This window comes from Coregonus clupeaformis, chromosome 24 (assembly GCF_020615455.1).
Source record: "Coregonus clupeaformis isolate EN_2021a chromosome 24, ASM2061545v1, whole genome shotgun sequence".
Classification (NCBI taxonomy): domain Eukaryota; kingdom Metazoa; phylum Chordata; class Actinopteri; order Salmoniformes; family Salmonidae; genus Coregonus; species Coregonus clupeaformis.
Genome location: NC_059215.1, coordinates 5,698,527 through 5,717,999, shown reverse-complemented (window position 1 = coordinate 5,717,999; position 19,473 = coordinate 5,698,527). Strand labels below are relative to the sequence as shown.

Here is a 19,473-nt window from a genome sequence, read left to right as displayed (position 1 = left end):
GGTAGCGTCTTCCTCAGATTTGTTTTGTTAAAATCCCCAGCTACAACAAATGCGGCCTCAGGATATGTGGTTTCCAGTTTGCATAAAATCCAGTGTAGTTATTTGAGGGCCGTCGTGGTATCTGCTTGAGGGGGGAATATACACGGCTGTGACTATAACCGAAGAGAATTCTCTTGGGAGGTAATATGGTCGGCATTTGATTGTGAGGTATTCTAGGTCGGGTGAACAAAAGGACTTGAGTTTCTGTATGTTATCACAATCACACCATGAGTAGTTAATCATGAAACATACACCACCGCCTTTCTTCTTCCCGGAGAGTTCTTTATTCCTGTCTGCGCGATGTACTGAGAACCCAGCTGGCTGAATGGACGGAGACAGTATATCCAGAGAGAGCCATGATTATGTGAAACAGAGTATGTTACAATCCTTGATGTCTCTCTGGAAGGAGATCCTCGCCCTGAGCTTGTCTACTTTATTATCCAGAGACTGAACATTAGCGAGTAATATATTCGGAATCGGTGGATGATGTGCGCGCCTCCTGAGTTGGACTAGAAGTCCCCTCCAAATACCTCTTCTCCACCGGCAGTGTTTTGGATCAGCCTCTGGAAGCAGTTCAATTGCCTTGGGGGGTACGAACAAAGGATCCAATTCGGTAAAGTCGTCTTCCTTGTCGTAATGCTGGTGAGTTACTGCCGCTCTGATATCCAAAAGTTATTTCCGGCTGTATGTAATAAATAAATAAAATTCTGTCCTAATAATGTAAGAAATAACACACATAGAAAAAAATATACTGCAAAGTTGCTTTGGAGCTAGAAGCAGAGCTGCCCTATCTGTCAGCGCCATTTTGTCCAGAAGCAAGACGTCTATACTATACTACTATACTATACTACTATACATACTACTGTGATATACTATACTATCATACTATGCTGTGCAATGCTATACTACACTACTATACTACTGTACTATACCGTACAATACTATACTACTGTACTATACCATACGAATGTGCTATACTATAATACTATACTGTGCAATACTATACTAATGTACTATAATACTGTACTATACTACTGTACTATACTCTACTATACTACTATACTCCGTTTATTAGGTACACCACCCCGTTCACGAAAATGGTTTGCTCCTACAGACAGTGAGTCACGTGGCCATGGCTTTCAATATAAAGCAGGCAGACAGGCATCGAGGCATTCAGTTACTGTTTGATTGAACATTAGAATGGCCAAAACGTTTTACCTGCAGGTGTCTCTGAAGGAGAATTTGATAAAGTGATGCTCCTTTCCCTGCATCTGTCAATTCCAAGCTGCACCCCTTGCTTCATAAACAATTTGACAACTTAGAATATTGTCACTCATCAGACTATTGTCCATTTAATCTTGTCTTTAGGCTAACTGTTATTTAGTGCTCAGCAATTAGTGGTTTTGTCACGGTTCTCTAAGACCGAACCCAGAAGCAGACCAGGACAAGGTGAGTTGAACGAATGAGAGTGTTTATTTACAGATAAAAGATGCAGAATAGTCCAGGAGACGGAGCGGGTGGCGGAGATGAGTAGGTGGTGGTGAAGTGGCAGATGAACTGATGGTACGGCAGGGGTTGGGTGAAGGTTCCGGGAGAATGACTGTAGACAGAACAAACGGAGGTAAGTACAAGGCAGGTCAACAAGGTGCAAAAAAACAACAAAACTAACGCTAGTACTCAGAGGCTGATACGCTGGCAAAACATACTGTTAATGGCTAACGATCCGGCAGGGAATGGATGTCAGGTCAGAGCTTATGAAGGGGTGATGATCAGGACCAGGTGTGCCGAAGCTGATGAGAAGCAGGTGCGGGTAATCGAGAGATCACCCGCCTAGCAACGTCGCCCGGCAACCGGACAGGGTGCGTTCAGGCACCTTCGGGAAACAGGAGATACAGAGCAGAAAAACGGCAACACAGGCAGGAACAGACTCAGGACGCAGGGTTCATGACAGGTTTTTGAGGTCGGTTAGATTTCGGTTAGATTATTAAAAAATTATCACGATTTTCCGTTTTTATTAGAATTATTATTTTTGGGACATTAAATGCACTATGCATTCTGTGGGTTGAATGCTGTAACAACACAGAATAAAACAGTTAATAAAAGTCCCATGATGGTAGTGACTGACCATTACTGCTGATCACTTATTAACCATCATTTATTCACATTACTTTAATAAAATATTTCAGCTGTGTATATTACAATTGTTTTATTTGATGACTTTATTATTTCATTCCAAGTCATCATCATTATTTCATTCCAAGTCATTCTGCCTATGCTGTCTGACAAAATCACTATTTTAGTAGTTCTTCAAAGCAAACAAGGCAGACTTTTATGACTGCTGAATACCAACTATCAATCACTTAGAAGATCATGTATTTCCAGGTAGAGATAAACCCTCGCGATGCAACAGCTGCTCTCTATATCGCCTCACGGTCGCGCGTTCTTCTGTCTCTTCCGTAGCAGGCGTAAAAGAAACACAGACCGGACAAGTCGATGCGCAATGGATTATGGTCATTGTAGTTAATTACTATGTAGAATATTGGCCTCTTGGAAACTACATCGCACAGTTCAGGCTGGCTCTGATTTATCTCTAGAGAAACTACAACTCCCAACTACATCGCAATGTGCGCATTGAGCCCACAGAAGAAGAAAAAAAACGAATGAAATGGAATTCAAATAATTGAACCAACGTCAGTCAATTAGTTGTTTAAAAACCAAAAAATAACCACAATTTCAGTTAATTGCTCAACACTACTCTTATTATGTGTGAAATTAGTTTAGGTATAGTTTGGATGGGCCGGCTGACTGGCATCGTTCGCTTCCTCTCCTCATCAACTTGGATAGAGTCAAGAATATGTTTTGCATTATTCTGAAGGCCTACTGCAACACGCAGCAGGTTTTCGTTTTCTCTTACAGTAAATGCGATTAGTAATAGAGTTTTAGTAAATAAAACGGTCCCGTCACAGATAATCTTTAAAAAAGTAAAACGTTAAAGAGAACGATATCTTCCCGAAAGCCACACAGTCAAATGATTTGCTATAAACATGAGTGCCCAACGCTGATAAATACAAACTCATCATTACACTGTTGTTCTAAATTAAATCAATCAACGTCCTACAGCGCATTGTCTTCGCGGGTTAAGTTGTGAATAGGTATTGGGGAAAAAACGGGGAAAAATAATTCAGTATTTTTGACACTGAAATACTGAATTCCTAGCGGACGATTCCTACCCCCCCAAAAAGCAAATGTCTTTCCCAGACTTTTCCCAATGGTTGTATTCTACATTGTTCATGTGTCAGAATTTTTAAATCCCAAACAGAAAACTATTTAGATCCTTTTCCCCCGACTGATTAGTTGCCTTACTTCCGACAAAAAAACAAACACTCGCATCTTTCATAGCGAGCTAGCAAGAGACGGAGAGAGAGGGGTACAGAATAGGCTGATCAGCCACCAGGCAGACAGAGTCAGAACCACGCACTAAGCCTATCTATCAGCAATCAAAAGACATGGCACAATGGGACATGCTTCACATCCCAGTGCAAACCAGGGTTGCGGTCAATTCCAGTCAATTCAAAAAGTAAACCAAATTCCAAATGGGATTTCAGTGTACTCCATAAATTGACTGGAATTGAAATGGATTGACGCCAACCCTGGTTGCACTGGGATGTGAAGCATGTCCCATTGTGCCATGACTCCTAGGTGTTCCAGGTGCTTCAAGACATCCCTCCTCCTCCTTCTCCACCTCCACCTTCCGTCTTCACCCCTCTCACCCGTTCTCTGTCCTCCCTCCCTCCTCCTCCTCCCATCTTCACCCCTCCTCCACCCTTCCTCACCCGTTCTCCCTCCCTCCTCCACCTCCACCTACTCCACCTTCACCCCTCCTCCACCCTGCCTCACCCGTTCTTTGTCCTCCCTCCCTCCTCCTCCTCCACCTTCCATCTTCACCCCTCCTCCACCCTGCCTCACCCGTTCTCTGTCCTCCCTCCCTCCTCCACCTTCCGTCTTCACCCCTCCTCCACCCTGCCTCACCCGTTCTCTGTCCTCCCTCCCTCCACCTCCTCCACCTTCCGTCTTCACCCCTCCTCCACCCTTCCTCACCCGTTCTCTGTCCTCCCTCCCTCCTCCTCCTCCTCCACCTTCCGTCTTCACCCCTCCTCCACCCTTCCTCACCCGTTCTCTGTCCTCCCTCCCTCCTCCTCCTCCACCTTCCATCTTCACCCCTCCTCCACCCTTCCTCACCCGTTCTCCCTCCCTCCTCCACCTTCCGTCTTCACCCCTCCTCCACCCTTCCTCACCCGTTCTTTGTCCTCCCTCCCTCCTCCTCCACCTTCCATCTTCACCCCTCCTCCACCCTTCCTCACCCGTTCTCTGTCCTCCCTCCCTCCTCCTCCTCCTCCACCTTCCGTCTTCACCCCTCCTCCACCCTGCCTCACCCGTTCTCTGTCCTCCCTCCCTCCTCCACCTTCCGTCTTCACCCCTCCTCCACCCTGCCTCACCCGTTCTCTGTCCTCCCTCCCTCCTCCTCCTCCACCTCCTCCACCTTCCGTCTTCACCCCTCCTCCACCCTGCCTCACCCGTTCTCTGTCCTCCCTCCCTCCTCCTCCTCCTCCACCTTCCGTCTTCACCCCTCCTCCACCCTGCCTCACCCGTTCTCTGTCCTCCCTCCCTCCTCCTCCTCCTCCTCCACCTTCCGTCTTCACCCCTCCTCCACCCTGCCTCACCCGTTATCTGTCCTCCCTCCCTCCTCCTCCTCCTCCTCCACCTTCCGTCTTCACCCCTCCTCCACCCTGCCTCACCCCTCCTCCTCATTCCTTGGTCCATGTAAATCAGATGAGAGCCAAGGTTACTTCCAGTACTGTGCTCCTCCCTCCCAGCTCCCCCATAATGACACGAGATCAGACCTCCATGCCGTGTGTTGGGGCCTCTGGGACCCAGACCTCCTTGCCTTATAATAATAATAATATAATAATATGCCATTTAGCAGACGCTTTTATCCAAAGCGACTTACAGTCATGTGTGCATACATTTTTACATATGGGTGGTCCCGGGGATCGAACCCACTACCCTGGCGTTACAAGCGCCATGCTCTACCAATTGAGCTACAGTCACTAGTCTGGGTCCTAGTGGTGGGGCATCTGGGACCCAGACCTCCTTGCCGTGTGGTGGGGCCTCTGGGACAGTTTTGGTTGGTCTTCACTAGCCAGTTGGCTACGCTCCAGTTCACTGTGCCATGCATCAGGTAAGAACAGATGTCTCAGAGCTCAGGGTCAGGGTGTACAGCTCAACTCCATGAGGGCTGCAGTCAGGATGATTTCAGTTTCATTCGTTCAGTGCCCCCCCCGGAGAGGACAAACGTCTTGGTTGTGTTCATTTGCCACAGAATAGAAGAAAAGCGGAGTGAAACAGGGAGAGACTGGACATGTCCAATAAGAAACACTCATTTTTCTCTGTTTCAAAACATTTTGTTATGATGTGCTTTTCAGAGATATGTCCAATAACCCTGGTATCCCAGGTATAAACCAGTCACCGATATATAAATGACCACAACTAACATTCCTCGAAACCTAGAGTTGTGCACCTCTGCTCTAAATCCAACCATGTTTCCACTGGTGAACAGATCGACTTTGTCCTACCTTACCAGTTACCTAACATAGTCACTCTCTCTGGAATAACCCTGCCAGGCTTGCCCTCTCTGGAATAACCCTGCCAGGCTTGCCCTCTCTGGAATAACCCTGCCAGGCTTGCCCTCTCTGGAATAACCCTGCCAGGTTTGCCCAGCCATGGAGTAGTTGTTAACGCGTGCAAAGAGCGTTTCCTCCACAAGATGGTGCTCTATGAGGAAGTCAGAATACAGACTGGCAAGCTGCTTTCATCTGATGATCTTTGTAAACTGCTCTTTAATTTCACAATTTGAACTTGTATATAACTGTAATAACGGTATTATTGTTCAATGGCATGATGAAAAAAAGAAAAAAATGTTTGCATTTAAGTAGTTGTTGGTTTTCATTGATCTTTCAGATGCTGAGATGAACCCACCAAGCAGAGGACCAGAGGAGAGCGATGAGCTTTACCTTTCATGAGAGGCCAGTGAGAAGCAGAGGACCAGAGGAGAGCGATGAGCTTAACTACCTTTCAGGAGAGGCCAGTGAGAAGCAGAGGACCAGAGGAGAGCGATGAGTTTGACTACCTTTCATGAGAGGCCAGTGAGAGTCAAGCCAACACATCCAGACAGACTTAAACTCATAGCTAACAACCTAGCCTGTGGGGGTTTGACAGAAATCATAATACTTATTCTATTGTTTTATGTGTGTAGAAATTGTCAAAAAATGTATTATAATAATTAAAAGTAAAACTAGCTTACCGGCCCGGTACACACTGCAATACATACGGACACACAGAGTTGTTTGTGTGTCATATACTGGCCAACAGTACATTTAGGCTGTTATGTAAGTCAGTTTGGGAAGAGCAAAGTAAATGTTTAGTAACAAACAAACAGGATAGGAGTATATTCCATTTAATTTAAAATACTGAAGCATGCAGTTGGGAATCAGTGAAATGTATTCAACACCAAATCCAGTCATTTCTTGCAAGGTTTCACACATCACTGGTTTTTTTTTCTTCAAATATTTTTAAAGGTATTTTCTGACTTTATTGAACAAATAGAGAGAGAGTGGATGACAGTAGCGAAAGATGTAGAGAAAAGTTGTGTCAAAGGGCAGTAGGCTGGATTTGAACCTATGTCGACTCCATAGACGTGGGCCGGGGGCAACGGCTTAGACCGCTAGACCAGGGTTTCCCAAACTCGGTCCTGGGGCCTGGGTCCGGCACGTTTAGTTTTTTGCCCTAGCACTACACAGCTGATTCAAATAACCAACTCATCGTCAAGCTTTGATTATTTGAATCAGCTGTGTAGTGCTAGGGCAAAAAACACAATGTGCATCCGGGGGGGCCAGGACTGAGTTTGGGGAAACCCTGCCCTAGGCCACAACACACCACTAGTTCTCAACACCAAATCATTGTTTACAATTTGTATAACATCCTTTTTTTAGTATTCACAATGTATCTTTTAGATAATTCAGAAAGTGTATGATTTGTATTTTTACAATGTATGTCAAGGTTTTTATGAAATATGACAGTTACACATAACCTAAGAGTTACATTTTTATAAAACTATCATTTATGATTAGAAAGTCTACTGAACATGTATAGCCTGCTCCAGTTAACGAAGTAGTTATTTTGCTATTAATGTGAATTTTTGTCTGTCATGAGTAATTTTGTTATCAAGAGTAATTAAATTGTTATACTTTATTTTAATTAAAACATGTCCCACAATGTACTTGATCATGTTTTGGGTACAGGCCTTCAGCTATCCTAGGGTCCTGACAACTGACACTCAGTGGAGTCATTTTCTACTATCAAACTAGGGCAGTAGTCACCTAATTATATGTCTGAGTGAGTGACACTTGGCTCATGCCATTTAGTGTCCTGCCTACCATCGCCACCTGTAATAAGATTTTCCCTCAATTTGCTGCATTGGTGTCAGCAGCAGTGGGATAATGGCTGTGTCACTGTTGCATTGTGATTTTTTTCACACAATAATATGGCTACATAGCCTACTTTACATTAGCATGCAGTTTGCCAGAATGACAATCCATGAGGCCATTGTCTGTCATTCGTTTATCCAGTTTCAGTGGTGTTATCAAACTTGTCTTTGAATGAGCAATATCTATATGAATTTTCATTTAGAAGCTTAACACCAACCATTCTGCAGCAGGAAATAAGTGAGAGTTGGTGACAGGGTCCACTGTGCTCGCCATCTCTCTCCACTATGGGTTTATGGAAAGTGGTGTTTGAGGCGGATGAGAAAATGGCGGCTTCCTGGGCGGCATGAGAACATGTAGCTTTTTCTCATTTTTAACTTAGAATTATCCCGGGTTCAAATTCTTAAATTGAGTCCCGCTCTCGAGACTTTTGATTAAAGTTACATCTTACGAGTAAGTATAATGTGCTAATGATAACGCGACTAACTTTTTTCGCGTTTTATTGTGACGGCTAACGGTATCTCCGCCATTTTTCTTGAGGGAAGCTAGCTAGCTAACTTGCTAGCAAGGCTAATACGAAAATAACTGTTATTGATATGAATGCTTCAATGAAAGACGTTAATAAAGTAAAACTTAATTTCATTAAATGATTATATCACGTTAGGATTTACTAAGGTTCTTCATTTATAACTACCTTTAGTTAATTGGTCAAGAAGGATATTAGTAAGTTAAACGTTAGCTGTAGCTTCTAAGCTGGAAGCTAACATTAGCGAGCTAAGAAGTTAGCTCTTGTTAGCACATTTGCTATTTAGCTTAGCCATTTAGCTATCTGGTTTGTATTGGAATGTCTTGTAAAATCAGGCAGTAACGTTATTTTGAATGTTGAAATTTGCAGCATCCGCTAACGTTAGCTAGCTCACTAGCAAATATGCTACACTAATGCGTTAGCTGAGCTAGCGCTTTTTTTCTTTTTCTTTTTTTACAACATCTACTGTAGCTATTTAAGTATGTCAAAATGGCGACACCCAGAACAGAAAGGCATGACATTTTTTTGTCTGTTAGCTAGCTTGCTACCATCACAGTGCAACAAAACAGAACACCAATAAACATTGCCTGGCTGTAAAGCTACAATTACATATGACAATTGGAGGTTTACTGAAGGAAACAAGTTGAGAAATATGCGGAATAACGTTCGATATTCATTTCTGCTCATGATGAAGCATGAAAATCAACTGCAATAGTATTTCTCCAGGGACAATAATGTCCAACCATAATATGGTTTGCAAATTTTAATCGGTATTCGCTACACTAATTACTCTAAAGGTATCTGAAACGATTTAGTTAGCAAGCCAGGTTCACCGCCTAATTTGTCTCTGCCATTTTTTTAGTCAGGCTGTTTTCTGGGTGGTTTGTTTAGTTTGTTAGCTACAAGATGGCGGCACCCATCGAATCGCACCGCCTTGCTTCAGTGGAAATATAACTGCAACCAAGAAAATTAATGCGTCAATTTTGAAGAGATGCACAAAAAAATTGTCTGCGAGTTCCACAATTTTGATGGCTGTGCATTCATGATGTTCCGGATCTACGTTTCATATTTTCTGCTAAGTGTCTAGCTAGCTAAAATTGCGGCTCCCATTGATTTTTTTTGGTGCTTCTTCTTGGCTAAATAAGCTTGAAAGCTAGCAACCACAGCCTGGACATATTTATATTCTCTATACAATTATCTACAAGTGGTCTTGACCTGGTAACAACGCATACAAATCTTAATTCTATATTTTCTGAGTGCCGTATTTTAGTAGGACGCGGTTTTTAATCCTGTTAGTTTAGCGTTAACGTTAGCCAGCTAGCTTGTTGTCAGTTAGCTGGCTAGTCCTAACAGAAGCTAACTAGTTAGCTTAGCATTGTTGTGCATTAGCAATTTAGCTATATTGGAAAGCATTTCAATTTGGATTTTTTCCCTCAAAGAGAGACTGAATCTACCGGCACCATGGCATCTGGGACCTCTGGCTCAGTTCTGCAGCCACGGTGGAAGCGGGTGTTGGGTTGGTCCGGCCCTGTCCCTCGGCCCCGACACGGACATCGTGCAGTTGCAATCAAAGAATTGATGGTCGTTTTCGGGGGAGGCAATGAAGGAATTGTGGATGAGCTGCACGTTTATAACACAGGTAACGTTAATATTTATTGTTCCGTGCTTTCTGCATACATTCAGTATTGTTCATCAACGATTGAGATGCTATGGTAGCTAGCTAACCTTTTTAGCAAGTGGATACGAACTTGCCCTTCGGCTAATTTGTGCTAGTTAACCATTTCTTGGACTGTAGCGCTAACTAGCAAAATTATTTCACCAAGTAGTTATTGCTTTATCCGCTTATGCATGGGTTGTTCAACACAGTAAATTAGTAATGTACCTCGGTGGTTGTGACAGTGGGTATGTGGTTGAAGTGTTGTGCAAGGCGCCAGTGTTGACGTATCGTGAAATTTAATGGGACCGGTAGCTAGTTAGATGGACTACCAGCTGAGCTGGGAACCTCTTTGGCAAAGCGGAACTCGCCCAGTGGAGATTGGAGGGAACATACAAAGAGAAATGGCGGGTTAATAGAAAACAACGACGTCATAATATCAACAAAGCTCGGGAATTGCATATTAAACTGGGATCTAAATCGATGATTAATCCATGTTCTGCGTTTTTAATAAGCATGTGTTTGTGAAAGGCCACACGGTGAAATGGGCATATCAAAGAGTTGGCCAACAACAAAGACGCAGCCCATTCACGAGCATCACTTTATTTAGTGGTGCAGCATCAGGAATGACTTTCCATATTGGCAAATCTGATAGTCTATTTCATTAATTGAAATCACTGGAATTCTAATAGGCTGTGGCTTTTGACAATTGTTAGTTAAGCAGGTTATTACCAGTGCTTGACTTGGACTAAAATAGGTGCTGTGCTGGTACTGTTTATATTTAGGTGCAGGAACTCTGCAATACTTTTGAGCTAGTATTCTATAAGGTGCCGTACTCAAGCAGTAGAACTAGTGTTGTCACGATACCAACATTTTACTAATGATAAGATAACACGGGCGGCAGGTAGCTTAGTGGTTAAGAGCGTTGTGCCAGTAACCGAAAGGTCGCTGGTTCTAATCCCCAGAGCCGACTAGGTGAAGAATCTGTCGATGTGCCCTTGAGCAAGGCACTTAACCCTAATTGCTCATGTAAGTCGCTCTGGATAAGAGCGTCTGCTAAATGACTAAAATGTAAATGTAATAACAGGCCAAGTATCACGATACCACAGGGAAGATTCAGTGGCTTATTGTCCTGTTCGCCCCCGTCCCCCGGACACATGTTCCCGTTTTCTAAACATTTATGCGCGTGCGCTACACAATAACCTGTCACTGATATTCGCAGTTGCTCATACAGAATTTGCAAAGGCCTACCTGTGATTTGTGCTGGAGGAATAGGCGGAAGGAATATACATGCACGAGAACAGGATAGGGAGAGAAGCAGGTGAGTGATGACTGGTAGGGGATGTGCTAGCGGATTACAGCTGCCACACGTGATAATGCGTATGAAAGTGAAGTGGACATTATTGGACTGGTGCATACAAGAGGCTAGTGGCTGTTGCTTCAATTCAACAGAGTTTATAAACAAAAAACGGACTTTATAAACATTTTATAACAGGCGCCGGCGGGTTCTTTAGATCGGTAGGGCCGAAAAATGTGGTGGTATCATATGAAACATTTACTATGGTATTCTAAAATGTTGGCGTCATGACATTTTTAGGTAGCGGTATACCGTGCAACACTAAGTAGAAGCTTTGATTAGCCGGTCTGCCCAGGTCCAAGCGCTGCTTATTACTAAAGTAACTTCAGTACCTAGCGGGGTTTATAATCCATGAATTCGATGTGTTTCAGCGACCAACCAGTGGTTCATTCCTGCTGTCCGTGGTGACATCCCGCCTGGCTGTGCTGCGTATGGGTTTGTGTGTGATGGCACCAGGCTGCTGGTGTTCGGGGGGATGGTGGAGTATGGTAAATACAGCAACGATCTGTATGAACTGCAGGTAAGTGCTCAAGCCCACAGAATAAATCACTCTGACCGTTATATAGTGGGATTTGGGGTGTAAACACTGTGTACTAATTTCCATCCTCAATTTAAACCATAACACATTTTCCTTGTCATTTCTATGTTTTGCGTAAGATATTCTTGAATAGGTGTAGGCTAATCAGAGATCTTAGCTCTGTAGCCGCAACTAAGCTTGTTAGTGAGTCGTCGTTTTCTCCCCAGGCCAGTCGCTGGGAGTGGAAGCGTCTGAAGCCCAAGTCTCCTAAGAACGGCCCTCCTCCCTGTCCCCGCCTGGGACACAGCTTCTCCCTGGTAGGGAACAAATGCTTCCTGTTCGGAGGACTGGCTAACGACAGTGAGGACCCCAAGAACAACATCCCCAGGTATGCTTCATCAATATATATTATCCACCAAGAACAACACCCCCAGGTATGCTTCAATATATATTATCCACCAAGAACAACACCCCCAGGTATGCTTCAATATATATTATCCACCAAGAACAACACCCCCGGGTATGCTTCATCAATATATATTATCCACCAAGAACAACGCCCCCAGGTATGGTTCAATATATATATTATCCACCAAGAACAACACCCCCGGGTATGCTTCATCAATATATATTATCCACCAAGAACAACACCCCCAGGTATGCTTCAATATATATTATCCACCAAGAACAACACCCCCGGGTATGCTTCATCAATATATATTATCCACCAAGAACAACGCCCCCAGGTATGCTTCATCAATATATATTATCCACCAAGAACAACGCCCCCAGGTATGCTTCATCAATATATATTATCTACCAAGAACAACACTCCCAGGTATGCTTCATCAATATATATTATCTACCAAGAACAACACCCCAGGTATGCTTCATCAATATATATTATCCACCAAGAACAACACCCCCAGGTATGCTTCATCAATATATATTATCCACCAAGAACAACACTCCCAGGTATGTAGGTACTGCGTAGCCAACAGTGCATTCGGAAAGTATTCAGACCCCTCAACTCTTTCCACATTTTGTTACTTCACAGACTTTTTAGAAAATTGTTTTCCCCCCCTCTTCAATATACACACAATACCCTATAATGACAAAGCAAAAACAGGTTTTTACAATGTATTTTTTTTTTTTAAAGACTCTTTACTGAGCACTTTGTTGAAGCACCTTTGGCAGCGATTACAGCCTTGAGTCTTCTTGGGTATGACGCTACAAGCTTGGCACACCTGTATTTCGGGAGTTTCTCCCATTCTTCTCTGCAGATCCTCTCAAACTATTTCAGGTTGGATGGGGAGCGTCACTGCACAGCTATTTTCAGGTCTCTCCAGAGATATTCGATCGGGATCAAGTCCGGGCTATGGCTGGGCCACTCAAGGACATTCAGAGACTTGTCCCGAAGGCACTCCTGCGTTGTCTTGGCTGTGTGCTTGGGGTCGTTGTCCTGATGGAAGGTGAACCTTTGCCCCAGTTTGAGGTCCTGAGCGCTCTGGAGCAGGTTTTCATCAAGGATCTCTCTGTACTTTGCTCTGTTCATCTTTCCCTCGACCCTGACTAGTCTCCCAGTCCCTGCCACTGAAAAACATCCCCACAGCATGCTTCACCGACGAGATGGTGCCAGGTTTCCTCCAGATGTGATGCTTGGCATTCAGGCCAAAGAGTTAAATCTTGGTTTCATCAGACCAGATAATCTTGTTTCTCATGGTCTGATTATCCTTTAGGTGCCTTTTACTGAGGAGTGGATTCCGTATGGCCAGTCTACCATAAAGGCCTGATTGGTGGAGTGCTGCAGAGATGGTTGGCCTTGTGGAAGGTTCTCCCATTTCCACAGAGTCTGGAGCTCTGTCAGAGTGACCATCGGGTTCTTGGTCACCTCCCTGACCAAGGCCCTTCTCCCCCGATTAGTCAGTTTGGCCGGGCGGCCAGCTCTAGGAAGAGTTTTGGTGGTTCCAAACTTCAACAATTTAAGAATGATGGAGGCCACTTAGTTCTTGGGGACCTTCAATGCTACAGACATTTTTTGGTACCCTTCCCCAGATCTGTGCCTCGACACAATCCTGTCCTGGAGCTCTACGGACAATTCCTTCGACCTCATGGCTTGGTTTTTGGTCTGAATGCATTGTCAACTGTGGGACCTTAGTAACAGACAGGTGTGTGCCTTTCCAAATCATGTCCAATCAATTGAATTTACCACAGGTGTACTCCAATCAAGTTGTAGAAACAGCTCAAGGATGATCAATGGAAACAGGATGCACCTGAGCTCAATTTCGAGTCTCATAGCAAAGGGTCTGAATACTTATGTAAATAACGTATTTCTGTTTTTTCTTCAACGAATTGGATGCAAAAGATTTACGGCTCTTCCCGGACCTGGCCCAAACCCCCATCATTCGCATGAAGAGGAGACGCCGATACAAGGGGTGCAGACCCGGGTGTTTAGTGAGAATTTGTTGGCGAGTGGATAATCCTCCTTTACCATCCGGCCTGCTGGCAAAAGTGCATTCACTGGAGAATAAACTGGATGAGCTCCGTTCCAGACTATCCTACCAACGGGACATTAATAACTGTAATATCTTATGTTTCACCGAGTTGTGGCTGAATGAGGACATGGATAATATGCAGTTGGCTGGGTTTTCCGTGCATCGGCAAGACAACAGTAACCTCCGGTAAGACGTGGTGGTCTGTGTCTAGGGCTGTTACGGTGACCGTATTACCGCCACACCGGCGGTCACGAGTCATGAAGGCAGTCAAATTCCACGTGACCGTTTAGTCATGGTAGTTAGGCTTCTCCAAGCTCTGATGCTGCTGATGGTCATTAGTAGCCTACCAAACTTGCTAACTGCCTGGTACTCAGCACTCTATTGTCCCGCTAATCACTCTGACGTCAATGCAAATCTAATCAAACACTTCACGAGAGCTCATGTTGCGCAACATTTCTATAGTCTATGCAATTGCGTGAGAAAAGAGTGATGGCCTCTACTAAAAAGAGGAGGATCCCATCAGCTTTCTATAGGCTAGGCCTACTATATTTATTTCTCTACTTTCCTAATATTAAGCACATTTTCACCATAAAAATGCACCTTTTATAATAAAAGCGTTACATGCATAATTGCTTTTGCGGTCACTTTTGATCATGGTGTCTTCCCACTAATGGAACATTCAAACGTGTATAGCCTACTACCATGTGTGCATTGCTGATCTTATAATGTGAAGAAATAGCCTAATAGTTTATCAACATTTTTAAGCTAAACGTTCTGATCTGTTGCGTCAGCCTCATTGCGTAAAAAATGTTTTTTGATGCTAGTGGTTGTATTAATTTGGGATCTATCGCATCCCACAACTGTCCCAGACTATGTTTGGAATATTTATTTCTCGCACAGAATAGAAGAGGTCATCTTTTGTACTATGGGGGATAGTAGATTGACATAGGCTAGTAAGCCTTCTCTTGTTGGCTGACAAAGTGGACAGTTCTTCCAATATCTTCGATATGCACCTCGGAATTGGATAAGGACGTGCGCAGTTGCGTCCCCGATGTGTCTATCTTCACTTGTAGCCTGTGAGAAAGACCCGATCGCGTGATGGAGAGGTGATTCGGAGCACTCGGGGAGAAGAGCACAACGGACACTGGCCGCAAAAGGCATGGATTTTCTTTAGGCGTTATCAAGTGCTTGTCAAATTGTGAATGAGAGACTGATGTAGTGTGTACAGCCTGCACAAAAAAACAAAGCAGAGCTCTTTCTTTCTTTCGCCTTTCAAGCGACTTTTTTCAAATCATCATTAGTCACATCATGCAGCCTTACAATGTATTAAAAATAAAAACGTATAGCCCGTATGTTGAACAACTTAAGTTACATTAATAACTCTAAATTAAGCAAATAGGAGTACCTATTTCTTTGGTAACCGCTCAACACAGAATAGCCGGCTGACTAAATGTCTTGACTGTCACAGCTCTGTGTGTCTGTTTGTCAACAACAGCCGGTGTGCAATCTCTAATATTAAGGAAGTCTCTAAGTTTTGCTACACACATAAGTTGTAGACCACACTATTTACCAAGAGAGTTTTCATGTATATTTTTCGTAGCCGTCTATTTACCACCACAAACCGATGCAGGCACTAAGACTGCACTCAATTAACTGTATACGGCCATAAGCAAACGAGTGCTCACCCAGAAGTGGCGCTCCTAGTGGCCGGGGACTTTAATGCAGGAGAGCTTAAATGCGGTTTTCCTCATTTCTACCAGCATGTTACATGTGCAACCAGAGGAAAAAAATCTCTAGACCATTTTACTTCACACACAGAGAGGTGTACAAAGCTCTCCCTCGCCCTCCATTTGGCAAATCTGACCATAATTCTATCCTCCTGATTCCTGCTTGCAAGCAAAAACTCAAGCAGGAAGCACCAGAGATTTGCTCAATACGGAAGTGGTCTGATGATGTGAATGCTAAGCTACAGGACTGTTTTGTTAGCACAGTCTGGACTATATTCCGGGATTCATCCGATGGCATTGAGGTGGATACCAGTCACCGGCTTCATCAATAAGTGCATCGACGATGTCGTCCCCACAGTGACCGTAGGTACATATCCCAACCAGAAGCCATGGATTACAGGTAGGGCTGTCCCCGACAAAAAAATAAATCTTGGCCGACCGAAAGTCGTCTGTTCTTTCGACCAATGGATTAGTAGATTTTTTGTTGTTGTGTTTTTCCAAATATGCGTTTTAATAAAATCAACTATATGTGCGAATCTTGTCTGATGCTTACTGTTTGATGTAATAAGACACAAATGACTTGAGGGGAGCCAGAGATCTAGATAACCAGAATTTAAAAAACGTAACCTGATCCTGCTGTCTTTCGCAGATTCTGCCGTTACTCTCCTAAAGTTACCGGTATGAGGAATCTGCAACCTTTCTCATGTGGAATGCCAATTTATCGTACTATTTCTACCGATCTGCGTGCCAGTTACGGTTTTTATATGCACGTTTTTGTGGAACAGTTTTTTATTTATAATAACGTCTTCATATCTCAATAAGTCATGTGGTGTATCAAAATTCGATCCAAATCTAAATGAAAATAATACAAACCTGAAAAGTAACTTCTGTTGCCATTGCCAACGATGTAAAAATAGCCTACATAAAGCCATCAAATAAAAAACATTGCAGCCTTGCAGGTAGAAAATATCCTGATTAAAAAAAAAAATACTATCCTATAAATCACATTGTCTACGCATGGCTTGTCTGCAACGAACTTGAAACATTGTATCAACTATTAACTTGGGTCAGGCACAAAACTTGCACTAGCGAACTTGAAACATTGTATAAACTATTTGGTCCGGCCTGAAGCTTGCGCTAGCCAACTTGCAACATTGTATAAAATATTCTGGGCCTTCAGCTGTGTGATCATGCTCTCCGTAGCCGATGTGAATAAGACCTTTTTAAACAGGTCAACATTCACAAGGCCGCAGGGCCAGATGGACATTTTCAACCTCTCCCTGACTGACTCTGTAATACCTATATGTTTCAAGCAGACCACCATAGTCCCTGTGCCCAAGAACGCCAAAGTAACCTGTCTAAATGACTATCGCCCCGTAGCACTCTATTCTGTAGCCATGAAATGCTTTGAAATGCTGGTCATGGCTCACATCAACACCATCATCCCAGACCCACTACAATTCGCATACCACCCCAACAGATCCACAGATGAGGAAATCTCTATTGCACGCCACACTGCCCTTTTCCACCTGGACTAAAAGAACACCTATGTGAGAATGCTGTTCGTTGTCTACAGCTCAGCGTTCAACACCATAGTGCCCACAAAGCTCATCACTAAGCTCAGGACCCTGGGACTAAACACCTCCCTCTGCAACTGGATCCTGGACTTCCTGACGGGCCGCCCCCAGGTCGTGAGGATAGGCAACAACACATCTGCCACGCTGATCCTCAACACGGGGGCCCCTCAGGGGTGCGTGCTCAGTCCCCTCCTGTACTCCCTGTTCACCCACAACTGATTGGCCAAGCACAACTCCAGCACCATCATTACGTTTGCTGACGACAACGGTGGTATGCCTGATCACCGACAGGGAGGAGGTCAGAGACCTGGCAGTGTGGTGCCAGGACAACAACCTCTCTCTCAACGTGAGCAAGGCGAGCTGATTGTGGACTACAGGAAAGTGAGGGGCGAGCCCCCATTCACATCGACGGGGCTGTAGTGTTCGAGAGCTTCAAGAGCTTCAAGTTTCCGTCCACATCACCAACAAATTACCATGATCCAAACCCACCAAGACCGTCTTGAAGAGGGCACGACAACACCTTTTCCCCCTCAGGAGACTGAAAAGATTTGGCATGGGTCCTCAGATCCTCAAAAAGTTCTACAGCTGCACCATCGAGAGCATCCTAACTGGTTGCATCATTGCTTGGTATGGACACTGCTCGGCATCCATTCACAAGGCGATAGAGGGTAGTGCGTACCGCCCAGTACATCCAGGACCTCTATACCAGGCGGTGTCAGAGGAAGGTGTGTTCTCTCTGCTACAGCACGGCAGGCGGTACCGGAGCGCCAAGTCTAAGTCCAAAATGCTCCTTAACAGCTTCTACCCCCAAGCCATAACACTCCTGAACAGCTAATCATGGCCACCCGGACTATTTACATTGTCCCCCTTTTCTATACCGCTGCTACTCTGTTTATTATCTATGCATAGTCACTTTACCCCTACCTACATGTACAAATTACCTCAATTACCTGTACCCCTGCACATTGACTTGGTACCGGTACCCCCTATGTATAGCCTCGTTATTGTTATTTTTGTTGTTGTTTATAATAATAATCTTACTTGTAGTTTATTTTTTTATTTAGTTAATTTTAAATATTTTTTAGCAGTTATTTTCATACTTTAAAAAAAGATTCTGCATTGTTGGTAAAGGGCTCGTAAGTAAACATTTCACCTGTTGTGATTTGATTTTGAATGTAAGGGACAGAATAAGACTAACATCATTACCCATAATGCTCTCCCAGATACCTGAATGATCTGTATACGTTGGAGCTGCGTGCCGGCTCCAGTGTGGTGGGCTGGGACATCCCCGTCACCTACGGGGTGCTGCCCCCGCCCAGAGAGAGCCACACTGCCGTGGTCTACACAGAGAAGACCTCCAAGAAGTCCCGTCTGGTCATCTATGGGGGTATGAGCGGCTGTCGACTGGGAGATTTGTGGGTCCTAGATATAGGTGAGTTATTGGTCGATTTCCTGCCGTCTAGAAGATCAAATCAAGTTCATTTGTCATATGCATAGGATACACGTGGTGTACGTGGTACAATTAAATGCTTACTTGCAGGTTGCATTCAGGGTTTTTTCTCTATCAAAAGGGAGCTTAGGTGGTAGGTGTGTCAATGGGCACACAGCTGGATTTTAGAGAACATTTCAGATGACCCCATCTTGGCGGTGTAGAGAACCTTTGGAATATTTAAGCCACTTTCCTGCAATTCTACACATTTCTCCATGGAGCTGAGAGATTGTTTCAGTTTTAAAGGTAATGTTTCAGTTTTAAAGGTAATTTCCTGCGATTTTTACAGTGCCTTCAGAAGGTATTCATATCCCTGGACTTATTCCCCATTGTGCTTTGTTAACGTCTGAATTCAAAATGAATTCAATTGATATTCACTTCTCAACCATACACACACAACATCCCATAATGACAAAGTGATAACATGTTTTTAGAAATGTTTGCACATTTTTTGAAAATGAAATACAGTCATATCTAATTTACGTAAGTGTTCACACCCTTGAGTCAGTACGTTGTAGAAGCACCTTTGGCGGCGATTGCGGCTTTGAGTC

At 44.0% G+C, this 19,473-nt stretch overlaps 1 protein-coding gene across 4 annotated transcripts in view; it reads left to right on the top strand.

Annotated features, from left to right (window-relative positions):
* Positions 1 to 7,868: 7,868 nt before the first annotated feature.
* The window catches only part of hcfc1b (host cell factor C1b), a 65,182-nt gene continuing 53,577 nt past the window's right edge, over positions 7,869 to 19,473 (top strand). For 3 of the 4 annotated variants that reach the window (XM_045206998.1, XM_045206997.1, XM_045206995.1), the window contains exons 1-5: positions 7,869 to 8,033; positions 9,546 to 9,745; positions 11,489 to 11,637; positions 11,862 to 12,022; positions 18,657 to 18,865. In XM_045206998.1, coding sequence (XP_045062933.1) covers positions 9,568 to 9,745; positions 11,489 to 11,637; positions 11,862 to 12,022; positions 18,657 to 18,865 — 697 coding nt within the window. In that variant the 5' untranslated portion in view covers positions 7,869 to 8,033; positions 9,546 to 9,567. Of the gene's footprint in view, positions 8,034 to 8,991; positions 9,325 to 9,545; positions 9,746 to 11,488; positions 11,638 to 11,861; positions 12,023 to 18,656; positions 18,866 to 19,473 lie in introns of those variants that run through there. The other variant, XM_045206996.1, reaches the window with a different exon arrangement.